Source organism: Garra rufa, chromosome 17 (assembly GCF_049309525.1).
Source record: "Garra rufa chromosome 17, GarRuf1.0, whole genome shotgun sequence".
NCBI lineage: Eukaryota > Metazoa > Chordata > Actinopteri > Cypriniformes > Cyprinidae > Garra > Garra rufa.
In genome coordinates, this window is record NC_133377.1 from 30,438,947 (window position 1) to 30,453,256 (window position 14,310).

The window sequence follows — 14,310 nt, forward strand, 5'->3', positions numbered from 1 at the left end:
CCGTTATAGACCATTAATATAATCTCAAGATTCCATTAAATATGCCAGGAATTAACAATTATCAGGACAAATTCAGTGCTATATCAGCTTTGTTGTGATACCTGCCATCCACAGTATTTTAAAGTGGTTTTAGCAATGTGTTTTAACCGGAGGTCTGCACTTAGATGGGGAAAGTGGAAAAAAAGACAAATCTTTAGAGCTTGTCTTCCTGAGACAGGAAGTCCAGAAATAGCATCATGCAAAGAGGGCTGGACAGCTCAAGCCACAAGCAAAAGATTTAACAATTCAGAGCCTGGTTTTGCACCTTGATAATAAAAACATGCTTCAAAGAGCTTGTACAGGCCGCAATCTAAATTTTTTATGGTATCAAAGGACAGAAAACAGATGTAAAGAGGTATGAACAACCAATTCTGAGACTAAACTGTATCTGTAAATCTGTAGACTAGTCCTTGAGTGATTGGAACTGAATTAAATGTCTTGAGGCCTTTTTTGTTTTTAAAGTAAAAAGTAAAACACTGCTACTACAAATGGAAACCATAAAGGTTCTATACTTGTGCTAAAAGCTTAAAAAAATTTAAGTTTACGCTTCCATTAATTAAACAACCAACCAAGTGAAAAAATTCCATAATTAAAATCAAATATGTATTGTAGATTTAAGTTATGCACAGTTCAGATGTGCTGTAGCATTTGTCCACAAGGTGTCGCTGCCCTCCATAAATTCAGCTTCAGAACCTGCATATCATACTGTATAATCATATTGCTAAGCCAACCATTCTCATATCCTATTCCTGGAGATCTGCCTTTAGTCCTTCCAGTAATAATCAAGTGAACCCGAAAACTTGATTTGCTGGTTCAAGTGTGTTTGATTAGAACTCAACAGGAAGTTAGATTTGAGTAGGATTAAAAGTAGGATTAATAACAACAGAAATAAGAATAAAGGCTCATAAATGTAATTTCTAAAGTGACTACAGCAGATAAACTTGCTTTATAATTATGTTAATCCCTCTGTTAATCATCCAAGCGTTATTTTTGATCAGGTACCAGTTACCTTGCAAAATTCACACATTCTTTGGAGCACTGTCACATAGCTAATTTAGCATGAGTAAAATTAATTCTAACTGCATTCGAACACACCCAAGTCAACTAATCAAGTTCTATATGTTCACCTGTAAATGGTACTGTAGGCAGGTGTTGAACTGTAGTAAAGTGGATTTACAATAGCAATACTGAGGACCCCTGGTGTATATTTTACATAAACAGCTTCAAATGATGATTCCTTTCAGTGAATTTAAACATTAGCTGTTCAACACGAAAACTATCCCAGAGGTTAAGCATTGCATAAATAATACTGTGAGAGTGGTAGGCTGGAATGGAGGTTATGATATGCAATCAAGTGGTGGTTGAAGTTTACACCAAATTAAATCTCAATCCTGAGATTTAAACTTTGAGCTGGCTTCAAATTTTGAAATAAGGACAATGCCCTTACCTGTGTCCCCAACGAACCCTGTCCTTTTTTGATCCCTGAAGAGTCCTGCTGATTCGCCTGCTTTAGATGGGCTGGACGCTGCCTTACGGAACAGTCCATTTCCACCAATGGTTTCACCCAAGCCACCATGTCTGATGAGCATGTGGATCACCATCTGTTGCTGTGTGCGGAAGCCCTTTCCGCACTCCAAGCACTCTGAGGTTTTCTGGGAATTCTTACGGCTAGGGCGAGAAGTAGGGCGGTACTCAGTGTCACTCAGATTCTCTGGGCTTCGCTCACCTGTCGAGACTTGGCTGTTCCTTTCTCCATTGCTCTGGGGATCTGTATTGGAGCCTTGGGTCCCAGCCCCTCTCCGTTTCTTGGTTGGGATACTCGCCGTTGAATCGAGTGATTTCTTCCGCTTGTCCTGCCTGAGCAAGACATACTCGCCCTTTTCCCTGTCATACGCTACATCTGCATCGGCTAACCTCTCTTCCCAACCCAGGCTCTTCTCCGATACCTCCACCACTCTGCCTCTGGTGGCAAGTTGCCAAGCCTGGTAGCTACTTACTGGATCAAGCTCCGGGATTCTTTTCCCTAGAGTTCCCTCAGCGGGGTTCTCTCCATTTCCAGCTGGTTTCAAGTTTAGGCATTCCAAGAAGCCTGTCTTGGTGACAGATGAGATGTCCTTATCATTGCACAAGGTATTGTTAGGAGGCTGCTCAACTCTTCTGTGGACCTGTTCGTGCAATAGCAAGCTCTTGCGATTGTGAAAGAAGTTCCCACACTTGGCACAGAGTTCATACAGACACACCTCGTTCACCAAGTTGGACTCGTCCTGCGCCACATCGTTGACAGTAGCTGGAAGGAAAGAGTCACTCTTTGGTTTTACCTTGGTGTTGTGGGTCTTCATGTGGCTACGTAGGAACCAGGCCTCACGGAAGCGGCGTCCACATATCCGGCATCCATGATCCAGACTGTTCTGATGCTTTTTCATGTGAGCTTTTAGAAACCAGGCCTGGGTAAACACCTGGTCACACTGTTCACATGGGAACTCGCCTTTACCAAGTACACAGTCAGCTTCCTCGCTGAGAGAGACTTCTTTGGTGATAGATTCCTCTTCAATAGGATGTACCTTCTCAATGTGAGCCTGCAGTTGGTCCTCTTGCAAGGTTTCGTAAGGGCACAGTTCACATCGGAAGAACTTGTGGAGCTCCTGTATATGCTGTTCAAGCTCTGCCTGACTGGACAGTCTCTTCCTGCACAGAGAGCACTGCACTGACTGCTTGCCATTCTCACCAGAGGTTCTGTCCTTCTTCCCTGCTTTCTTCCTTGTTTTGGTTGCATCCTCACCGCTCACAACCTTGTTGCAGGCCGAGGTACTCTCGGTCGGACTGGAGCAACCACCTTGATCCTCTGGCACCCCTCCTTCCTTTTCCCCTTCCTCGTCCACATCTTCCTCCTCACCACCAGTGCTCTGGCTAAGGCCGTCCAGTTTGTGGCTGCGAATGTGGGCCTTCAGGCTACCCTTCTGGGCTGAGCGGTGCTCACAGTGAGGACACTTGTATGGTTTCTCCCCAGTGTGCTTTCTCATGTGCTGGGACAAGGAGCTGAGGAAAGGAAAACTTCTTCCACAGAGTTCACAAGTGTGACCCCTGCTCTTCTTGCCATCAGGGTTGCCCTGGCCACCCTTGGAGAAGGACTCTTCCTCTACAACATCCGGTCGTTCCACCTCCATCTCAAGGCTTGAATATTCCACTGTGCTGCTATCTGTTGTCCAAAATATTAGATCCTATTAAGTCTGTCTCGCCTGTAGTCATTCGGTCTGGGTAAAAGTTCTCTTTGTCAAACGTGTCATTGTTGGTAATTCTGTCTTGACAGTGTTGCTTTTGTCTGGAATAGGCCTGGAGTTTTTTCTCCTATGAATCATTTTACAAGCTGAGGGTTTGCTTCATTCTGGTCACCTGAGAGGAAACAGCGACACAACAGAAGCAAAATTAAGAATAAGACATGCAAATGATTTGCCATTAGTCCATGGCAACAAACAAGCTTTGCAAAAATACTGTCTTAATGATTCTTATTACAAATCAAGTACTATATGCAAAATCTGCAGAGATTTAAAACTGTTCCATGGAAAGAACTTAGGCCCAGTGTTTGAGACAACCCCCAGCTAACAGAGTCCTTTTATATAATGCCATCTGACAGTCTTTTGTTTGGTCAAAACTATTCTTTAAGGCAGGATCCATACTGCATAGCTGAATACAGAGGACATAGTACATTGGGTTTTATGCTCTGCACCATTTACAAGTGAGTGGGAGAGGGACAAAGAGATAGACTGAGAGACTGCTGATGTCCTCATTTAAGAGTCAGAGGAAAAGGCAAATCTTTAAGTACTGCATAAACACACTAACTTATCCGACATGCTTTCTGATTATTATAACAAGACCATAAAAGCAGATACAGTAAACACACTGCTCAATATTAAAACAAGTAGGGTATTAATTGTTGTAAATCCACAAAAACATACACACCCCGGTCCAGAATCAGGATTTCCTGCCATTCTGTTTTGTTTTCTATCAAATCTAAACATAGCAAACCTACAGTATTTTGCATTCTTCAAAAATGGTTATGCTGACTGAATGTTTATTGTAATATACAGCCTGTGTGTTAGCATATCTGTTAATCTAGTTTGTGCAATTGGTTAATGTGGGTAAAGTAAATAAATACTACACTACAGCTGAGATGGAGTACAGTAGGGTTTTAGGTTAAAAGTTTGGTTACACAAATGTGTATAAATACTTTTGCTTTAAGGTATGTGAGACAACTTGCCCCTATCCACCTGATATTTTATCCTGTCTGTGTGTGTTTGTGTGAATCTTTGCTTGAAGGACAACAGTAGGTCTCAGTTAGTCCCCTCTTATAGTCAGTATGAGCAGTGGCTGTCTGCTCACAGGCCTAAATTCATTGTGTGTACGTGTATGTGCGTGTGTCTGCTGAGGCGTAAAGAGACTATTCAGTGTTGGGCAAGAGAGGGGCCAGTTGGGATGAACCCTGAGGGCTGGTCCTCTCTCTCTCTCCCAACAATCAATAATCCATTATATACCAACTACATTTCACCACTGGCCCCGCATCCCCCTAACACAAACACACACATTCTAACGCACAAAAAGCACTCGCCTCTCCACAGTTCATCTTTTACGGTAAGTTAACTTGCTGTGCTATAAAACGCCAGGTAAGAAATTTAAACAGGAGATGTTTAGGAAATTGGAAGTTTTCCTAGAGGTCCCATCATCCATTTATCTCGACTGATATCCAATGTTTGCCTACATATCTAGTTTATTTTCTCTGATTATTTGATTTTGTATATTGGGTAGCGTGGAAACCGTGTAGCCTCTATGACAATGGAATGGATGAGGTGCTTAACCGCATAATAACGGAACTGAACATGCTGAGTTGGTAATGAATAGTGTTTTGCTGTTTGGCAAACCAATGAGCTGAGCATTAAATCGCCGTAACTATGATACCAAGAGGTTTGGGAGATGTGTAAGGACACACACTATACAAACACACACACACACACACACACACACACACATATATATGCACACGTCAGCAGTGGGGTTATTATTGAAACATGGCTGTTCTCGGAGGGCTTACCTCAGCTCTGCTGACCTACTTATCCCCAGACAGTTCATCTCATCTTGTAGCTCCATCAATGCAGGATCAGTGCATTTTTCAAATTGAGCGGTGTGTGTGTCAGTACGCGTGTGTGCACTCAAATCCTAAACCAAATTGTGCATTTTGTCCAAATGTGCAGAGACAGTAACCAAACCACTAACAGGCATCAATGCTGACAAGAGAAGATAGAAGAGCTCGATTTTCTTTTGTTCTCTTTGTGATGTGACGGACAGCAGATTAATCACTTGTTTTTCCTTAAGACTGCAACCAGTACAATTTTTAATGCATTATGTGTCCTAAAACAAGCCACAAAACAAAACTTTGGTACAAACTACTAGCAGTTTTTGATTTCCACTCAATGCACAATTACCAATGATGAAACTCACTTGCTATCCATCATCATTGCGAAACTCCTTTAGGAACATATTGTCTCTACGGTCCTCCTATCTAACTAACAATTTGGTGAATCTCAAATCCCCCCAAACTACAATTGCATTGTGCCTCTCGCACCAGAACTGTCACAATAGCTCATGTCTATACCTCCTCTGAGCTGCGGGGGTCCAACACGGCCATTGTTGGATGCAGGGGTCCATCCTACGCTAGAGGCCTGTCTGAAGCATGTCTGGTTGGGGAAGACAAAGGGAAGTCCCTCCCGGTCCCATTTCGGAGTAGATCCAGCCTGGTACCCTCAACTGCTGATTACGTCTGAAATAAAAGGGGGGCCCTGGCGCAAGTTTGCGACTGCAAGAACGATAGCAGGTGCTGAGGCTAACGTTGTCACGTTAAATTATGAAAAATATTCTGGTGTGTTCCAGAGATTTGATTCCCCCAGGTTTGAAACTGAGGAACGAGAGGAGCCAAGAAGAAACAGGCTTGGTTGGACATGCTACACGAAATGTCAAGTCTAGCAAAGTTAAAGTCTGTGTAATGAGGAATGCGAGTACAGATGTGGTCATACGATAAAAACCGAACAGAGAGCAGGCACAAGCGTTTCTATTCAGCTGAAATGTAAAGCTTAGTGATACAGCTTGCACAGGGTGAAGGGCTTCTTTGTTCTGCAGTGTTTCTGAAATGAAGACACAATGAACACTACTTAACTGTAGCCTGTCCACGTCACATAGGCATAAAACAAGATTTACAACTCGAGTTCTTCAAAAATACGCTTTGCCTATAGAGACTTCATCCCTGTCCACTAGTTATGGTCGCTCACAGTGGTTATGATTGGGCGTTTGTGATTCTAGTGGTTTCCACAGTTGGGATACGGCCACTGTTCGCTTGAGATTCCTGAGGAACCTTCTTCTGACACGTCTGTGGCTGCTACCCCCTGCCTCAACGCTTAGCTGTCATTCCTAAAACACTTTTTCCAATATATACACTTTACAAGTAAGCATCTTATAAATAATAAGTGATTAAGTCCTCTTAAAGGAACAGTTCACTCAAAAATTAAGTCATTATTAAAGGGATAGTTTACACAAAAATGAACATTCTGTCATTAATTACTCGCCCACATGCCGTTCCAAACCTGTAAGACCTTTGTTCATCTTCAGAACACAAATTAAGGTATTTTTGATGAAATCCGAGAGCTTTCTGACCCTCCATAGATAGCAACAGTACTACCACATTCAAGGCCCAGAAAGGTCCATGTGATGTCAGTGGTTCAACCTTACTTTTATGAAGCTACGAGCAAAAAAATTAACGCAAAGAAACAAAAATTAAAACTTTTTCAGCAATGCAGAGCCAGAAAGCTCTCAGATTGAATCAAAAATATCTTGATTTGTGTTCTAAAGATGAACAAAAGTCTTACGGGTTTGGAACGACATGAATTTTCATTTTTGGGTAAACTATCCCTTTAAGTCACCCTCACTTATTTATTATACCAGGGGATCATCAGACTCCAAAAATCTGAATTTAAGTAATTTTTCAAAGATTTTCAAAGCTCACGACAGGGATTTGGAATATAGCACACGATTCCTATAAACCACCTTCATCTATTTTTGTCACTTTTGTAGTGATTACTAAAATTTCTTTCTATTCCATAAAAACTTTTGCAGGGGTGAACAATAAAATAAACAATATAAAATAACAATGATAAAAACTGTTAACAAGTTCAGGGTTGATAAGATTGTTAATCACTTGAATATGCTGACCAAAGAATATATTTGGTCAAAAATACAGTAAAAATGTTAACATCATAAATTATTATAATTTAAAAACCTGTTTTATCTATTTGAGTATATTTTAAAATGTCATGTTATTCCAAGTTGAATTACTCCAATCTTCAGTGTCACATGATTCTTCAGACGTCATTCTAATATACTGTTTTGCTCAAGAAACATTTTCTCTAATTATGAATGATAAAAAAAAGTGCTGCTTAATATTTGTGGAAACCGTGATACATCTTTTTTTCAGGATCCTTAGATGAATAGAAAGTTTAAAAAAAAACAGCATTTATTTAAAATAGACTTCTTTTGTAACATTGCAAATGTCTTTACTGTAACTTTTGATCCTTTTACAGCATCTTTGCTGATTTAAATTATTTATATCTTTCAAAAAATAAAAAAAGCTGACCCAAAACTTTTGAACAGTAGTGTAATTGAATTTTACTTTTTACTATTTTACTTAAAAAAAAATTATAATTTAGATGTTACCACATTAACCATATACTTCACATTATTTCACATTATACAGTGAAATAACACAGCAATTTCACATTCCACAATGGAACAAATATGATGGTCCACAAAGGGTCAATTTTTGGAAATTGACATTTATACATCATCTGAAAGCTGAATAAATAAGCTTTACATGATGTATGGTTTGTTAGGGCACGACAATATTATAACAGTATATAGAACTATTTGAAAATCTGGAATCTGAGGGTGCAAAAAAAAATCTAAATATTGAGAAAATCGCCTTTAAAGTTGTCCAAATTAAGTTCTTAGCAATGTATACTACCATTTAAAAATTAAGTTTTGATATATTTACGGTAGGAAATTCACAAAATATTTTCATAGAACATGATCTTTTGGCATTAAAAAAAAAAAGATAATTTTGACCCATACAATTTATAACTGGCTACTGCTACAAATATACCCGTGCTACTTATGACTAGATTTGTGGTCCAGGGTCAGAAATGTTATCTATCCTTATTAGTGCTGTACTTTTTCTGTGACATATTACTGCTGAAGTAATTAAATTATAATTAAATGATCAATGATTGATAAGCAGCCATATGCTCGAGGAAATTCTTCACAAAAATGAAGTCCCGTCCTGATCTTTACGAGTGCATTCAAAGGCAGGATCCGCTGTTTACATGCCACCGACACGCAAGCAACAACACATGTGCCTGTAAAAACATGCACAGGCATAAAAACACACACAAAGACGGCCAGCTTTCAGTGGAAAGAAACAGCAGCACATAGACGGACCCGTATCTGAGAGACACAGCCCTGAGCGAGAGCTCCATTCTTTCCCCTCCTCTCTTTTCTCTGGCTGATGAATGGCTATGGCGAATCAACTGTCTGCTCGCTTATTCAACCTGACGGCTAGTCCAGCTCAGCACAAACGCCCCATGCTCTGGACACTACTCCTCTGCTCTGAGCCAGTGTGTGTGGGAGAGAAAGAGAAAAAGTGTGTATATCCTCATGTGAAAGACAGAGCTAAACACGTCCATGACACATATGCTTATTCTAACACACCCTGGCCTGAACTGTAAACCGTGAGCCAAAATCCTACGTGGGTATGTGTGTGCGCTAGTATGTGCACTGTGCACATATGTTAATTGTTGCACCCGTGCCAAACTAACATGTTGCATGTCAGTGTGTGTGTTTGATAAATCCTAAAATACCACGAGAGGCCGAGCACGAGGGGCTGTAGGTTTTGAAACAGACTACAATGGCACTACTGATGTTGATCTTACACCACAAACCAACAGCGCAGCACAATGTGTGTGTTATTGACGTGTGACGCTCATCTGCTAATAAGATTACACCGCCGCAGTGACTTCTTCACAAAGCAGTAGTTTTTCCAAGCTCAGTGAGAATTCATAACTCATAATTGTATAATGGAATGATAATGGCCTCAGATTGGTTGGACATCAGTATTATCAGAGTAGCAGATTACAGACGTGCGAGGGCTCCACAACCTCCCAGCGGCGTCACTACGGAACGCCACTCCCTAAAGCCAGAACACGGTTACACAAGCAATAAAGCCAGGGATTATTTTCCTGCTCGTGTGCATGATGTCTGACCAAAGAATGTGGAAATCCTGAATGATGATATCAATAGAAAGGGTTTAGGTTTGATACAACAAACTTTCTAATAAGTAGCATTAAAATTGTGTCATTCTGTCATTAATTACTCAAACCTTTGTTTATTTTCGGAACACAAATTAAGATATTTCTGATGAAAACCGAGAGCTTTCTGACCCTGCATAGACAGCAAGACAACTGATACAACTGATTGTTAAAATTATTTGAATTATTTCTTAAACTATTTCTTCCTCGTCAGTCTTTGACACGTTCATGACAGTACCACAACGTATGCGTCTTCACAACATGAGGGTGAGTAATTAATGACAGAATTTTCATTTTTGGTGAACTATCCCTTTAAATTGTGCAATGGTGCAGACTTTTGTTCAATAGTAATTCTTAAAAATTAATAATGATCAAAAGTCCTATTTGGTCATCTGAAATTATCAACCTGATCTCATGACGAAAACGTACCTGTGGGAACATTTTCTCAAGACGCTAAATATGTACCGCTGTGTATGTTCTGGGACATATTTGATGTGAAATGTCCACCGAGTGGTGCTTAAAGAGCGTTAGTCCAGAACAGATAAACGTACGCACGTTTTATGCAATGTTGGTTTTGAATGCGTCACCGCAGTTCTGACTTGAAATGTCCGTTGAGTGGCGCTATACTGTAATTCTAATGCTCCGTGACGTTTTAAAATAACGTACCATCTGCACTACACCTAAACCTACCCAATAGTATGAACTAGGGCTGTAACGATTCCTCGATTCTATTCGAGTATTCGATTTTAAAAAAAACTCAGTTGCATTTTGCCCGTGTCGAGTAATCGGCAAAATACCGAACATGGCGCATTCCACATATTAAACCCATTTAAAATGATAGTAAAGCATAATGCTATTAAAAAATTGCAAATGAGGCAGGTTTAAAATATGCGCTTTAATTAATTACATGCGTGTACGTTATTTATGTGTCTCAGATCGGCTCCTTTCACAGTAAATGTTGCTAAACAAGACCTGTTATAATTTACATGTGTGGAGCGTCTCAAACTCTATCTCTGCATGTGATTGTGAGTTTTGGTTATAATAATGTTTATCTGAGAACCCAACGTGTGCTATTTCATCAGATTTGTAAGGTATATCATTTATAACCCTACGCAAACACAGGAGAATACATCAGTCCATCTCTATATGCTAACTGTCCATCGCGATATCAAAATAAAAGTTTAAACCCTCGCCCTGAGTTTGCACATTTTTATATCCGCATATTCAACAAATTACAGTGCCTGCAGCATTTCTGTCGTAAAGAAATGGCCAAATATTAAAGATTAGTTGGACATTTGAATTAAATGTTTGTTGAGTCAATATTAAACAAGGATTAAACCAATAATAAAGGCCATTGGCGCCCTATGTAGGCATTTGTTATAATGCATAATGTACATTAGCTTTACTGTTTATAATATATTATGTATTTGAACAGTTTTGTTCAATAAAACCATATGACTACTAGCTACTACTTTATTTGAACTAATTATTATTGCCTTGTTGCTATTATATATGTACTTAAGTAATTTTAAAGGCTATTGTTAACTTAGGTCTATTATATTATTAAAAAAAAAAAAAATTCTAATTATCCGATTAATCGTTAGAATAATTGACAGATTACTCGATTACCAAAATAATCGATAGTGACAGCCCTAGTATGAACAAAAGCAAATGTAACGTAAAACGCGATCGCAAGCATGCCATTTTAGCTTGTTTTTCGATCTCTGATCTTTTAGCTCTTTCATCGTGAGTCATGTTTTTCATGGTATTCGTACCAAAGATTTCCACATTCTAAGTCCAAATCCGTGCTAGCTGAGCTACTGAGCAAGCTTGTTACAGCCGGAGAGTGAAACATATGATCATAACCGTGTGCGAAAACGTTTTACCGCCTCTAGTGTTCATTTTTTTTGGAAACTGCAGTGATATATACTTATTGGTACATATTTCGCATGAGATCGGGTTGGAAATTCTAAAGGTTTCTTTTTCTGAATCTAAGTTCATTTTTGGGTGAACTATCCCTTTAAATTGTATAATGGTGCAGACGTTAGTTCAATAGCAATTTTTAAAAAGCTCAAGAATTAATAAAAAAATTAAATCAAGTCAAATAATGATCAAATAAAATCCTATTTTGGTCAACCTGATCTCATGACAAAAACGTACCTGTGGGACCGTTTTCGCAAGACGCTGTGGTGCAAAAGTGAATGTGGCGTAAACTCAAATCGCAAGCATGTCGTTTCAGCTGGGTTTTTTTTAACCTCTCATCTTTCAGCTCTCATGTTTTTCACGGGATGTTTTTGTCATGAGATCAGGTAGGAAATTCTAAATATTTCTTTACCTCACATTTCTTATTATTCAGTAAATAAATACTTAATTTTATCCCTCAAACTATAACTTTTTTTTAAATCCGTTAATATTTACTTGCCCTTGTATCATTCCAACATTATTTGACTTTCTTTCTTATATGTGGAGCACCGATGTAAATGTTTAGTAGAGTGTTTGTGCAGTGTATTGTAAAGTGTCACTTATCAAGTCACAATATAACATTATAATGTACATAATTCATGCAGATCTGTCAAAGTTCTAAATTGCCATGTAATTGTTTTTGGGATAAAAGGAAATGTCTCTACAGGTGTCCACAGGTGGGTTTATATGTGTGTTTTTTGGGTGCAAGCCAAAGCATTCAAGTGTGTGTGTGACAGCAGTGATAGAGAGATGAGAGAGGGACACCAGCAGTAATGCTTATGTAATATCAGGCCGAGCCTCTGCAGCACTCCTGATGGCAGTATGACATAACACCTATGCGGCCACACAGCTTGTCCAAGAAACACGCACACATGCAGTCAAACAGACAAAGAAGTTTCATCTGGTTATATTGCCAATTGATTTGCATGAAATCTATGATGATTTGATAATTGCAAACAATAAAATTCACCGGAAAACTGTTGAACTCCTTTAAACAGATTCACACCTAAAGGAATAAGTGCTCTAAATATAAGAATTCTGTCAACATTTACTCACATTCATGTTATTTGTGTTTAAATAACATGAATGTGAGTAAATGTTGACAATGTTCATATTTTATATTTTTGCTTTCTTTGCGCACAAAAATATTTTTGTCGTTTTATAAAAATATTACGGTTGAACCACTGCATCGTTTTATCAATGTCCTCAATACTTTTCTGGGTCTTGAACGTGGTAGTTGCGTTGCTGTCCATGCAGGATCAGAAAGCTCTCAGATTTCATTAAAAATATCTTAATTTGTGTTCTGAAGGTTTGTAACAACATAAGGGTGAAAATACTTTTTTATGGGTTTAGTGTTAAGATTACTTTACAAAATGTTTTCTTTGGGTGACTGTAGAATTGATGTAGTGACAGTAAGTGGCTTGCAGATACACTTGTGTGGTTGGCGTGGTCTAGAGCTGAACTATAATCTGAAGGCATTAACTTGCTCTCTAAAAAAAGCTCTCTGAACAGGGATTAGATTATCATGGTAAGGCCAGCTCAGACTCTCTTTCTCGCTCTCTTTTTTGTCTCTCACATCTCTTCTTTTTTGCAAGCACTTTCTCAAATGAAGGCAATGTGGTTTAAAAAACTAAATGGTTGCAAATATGGGTCATTCTTTGAGTTCAACTCAAAACTCTGTAAACCATATCAACGTTTCATCTTGACATCTAGCATATGTTTAAGGCACAGAGCAACCGAAACCCTCTTCACTGGGTTTATGGCCTGAGGGTGAGCGATTGTTGACTGAGGGGGCTTCGCTAGCCCCTTGGTGCAACTCAGGGTTAAGTACCTGGCTTTGGGTTGCCAGATCTGCACCAGATGAGCAGCTCTTAGATTTGACCCATATTTGAGTCCTAATAAAAATGCAGTGAACAGCAAAAAATCTTAAAGCGACAGTATGCACAAAAATTTAAATTCTGTCATTGTTTACTCATCACTCTCAAAAAACTTTTTAAAGCATCCAAGAACAAGCTCTATGTGCAACATTCGATCAATTCTTGCGTTATATACGCTTTCAAACAGCACAGCTCATCTCTCAGCTGCCTGTATGCTTTATTGACCTTGATGGCAGCCCAAGTGGGACACTCTTCCTCACAACCGTCTGGCCTCCGTAAGTATATCTGCGTCCTTGGCGAGAGACGTGATCACGGTCGCTTGGTTAGAGCTCGCAGGGCAGCCAGATGTCTTTCTCGTGGCCTTCAAAGTATTGTCTCTCCAGCTGTTTATTTATTAATGTCGAGTTCACACTGCGTTAACTCTCACCCTGCAAATACTGTTTATTATACCAGAACCATGAGAAGTGGCAAGTGTTTATGGCAAGTATTTAAAGACTAATATAAATACGGTTTTATATTTTAGTGGTGCCTCCCTGTGCAGGGGGAAAAGCCACCATGATGCAGGTTCCCCTTTCTATAAAGTTAAAATCGTACATTTAAGTGTTTAAACAAGTAATAAAAAAGGTTTTATTCAGTCTGTAGCTGACAAAGTTGGTTGGTTAGAAGTTTGTTAAAATCCCTATATATAAACAAAAGTAATAATAGTAATTTTACATTATTATTAAAAAAAAACCTTGAGGAGATCTTGAAAATGTTCATTTTTAGGGTTTGGATTTGTACTCTGAATGCATTAAATCTGATGAATGAAGTCCACTAAAGCAAGCAGATATTTAATAAAATAAAACAAAATAGCACCTCTCTGAAAACACCATTTTGGAATAAAATAAAACAATAAAAAATAATTAAAATGTTTCTCAAAACAATTTTGGAATAAAAAAATAAAATAAAATAGCACCTCTCTCAAAACACTATTCAAATAAAATTATAATAAAATAAATAAAATAGCACTTCTTTTGAAACACCATTTTGGAATG

At 38.8% G+C, this 14,310-nt stretch overlaps 1 protein-coding gene across 3 annotated transcripts in view; it reads right to left on the minus strand.

The window, feature by feature from the left end:
• Positions 1–14,310, minus strand: part of znf516 (zinc finger protein 516) — a 50,939-nt gene that overhangs the window by 13,691 nt on the left and 22,938 nt on the right. For all 3 annotated transcript variants that reach the window (XM_073821759.1, XM_073821760.1, XM_073821761.1), the window contains exon 2: positions 1,487–3,429. In XM_073821759.1, coding sequence (XP_073677860.1) covers positions 1,487–3,203 — 1,717 coding nt within the window. In that variant the 5' untranslated portion in view covers positions 3,204–3,429. The remainder of the gene's footprint in view (positions 1–1,486; positions 3,430–14,310) is intronic.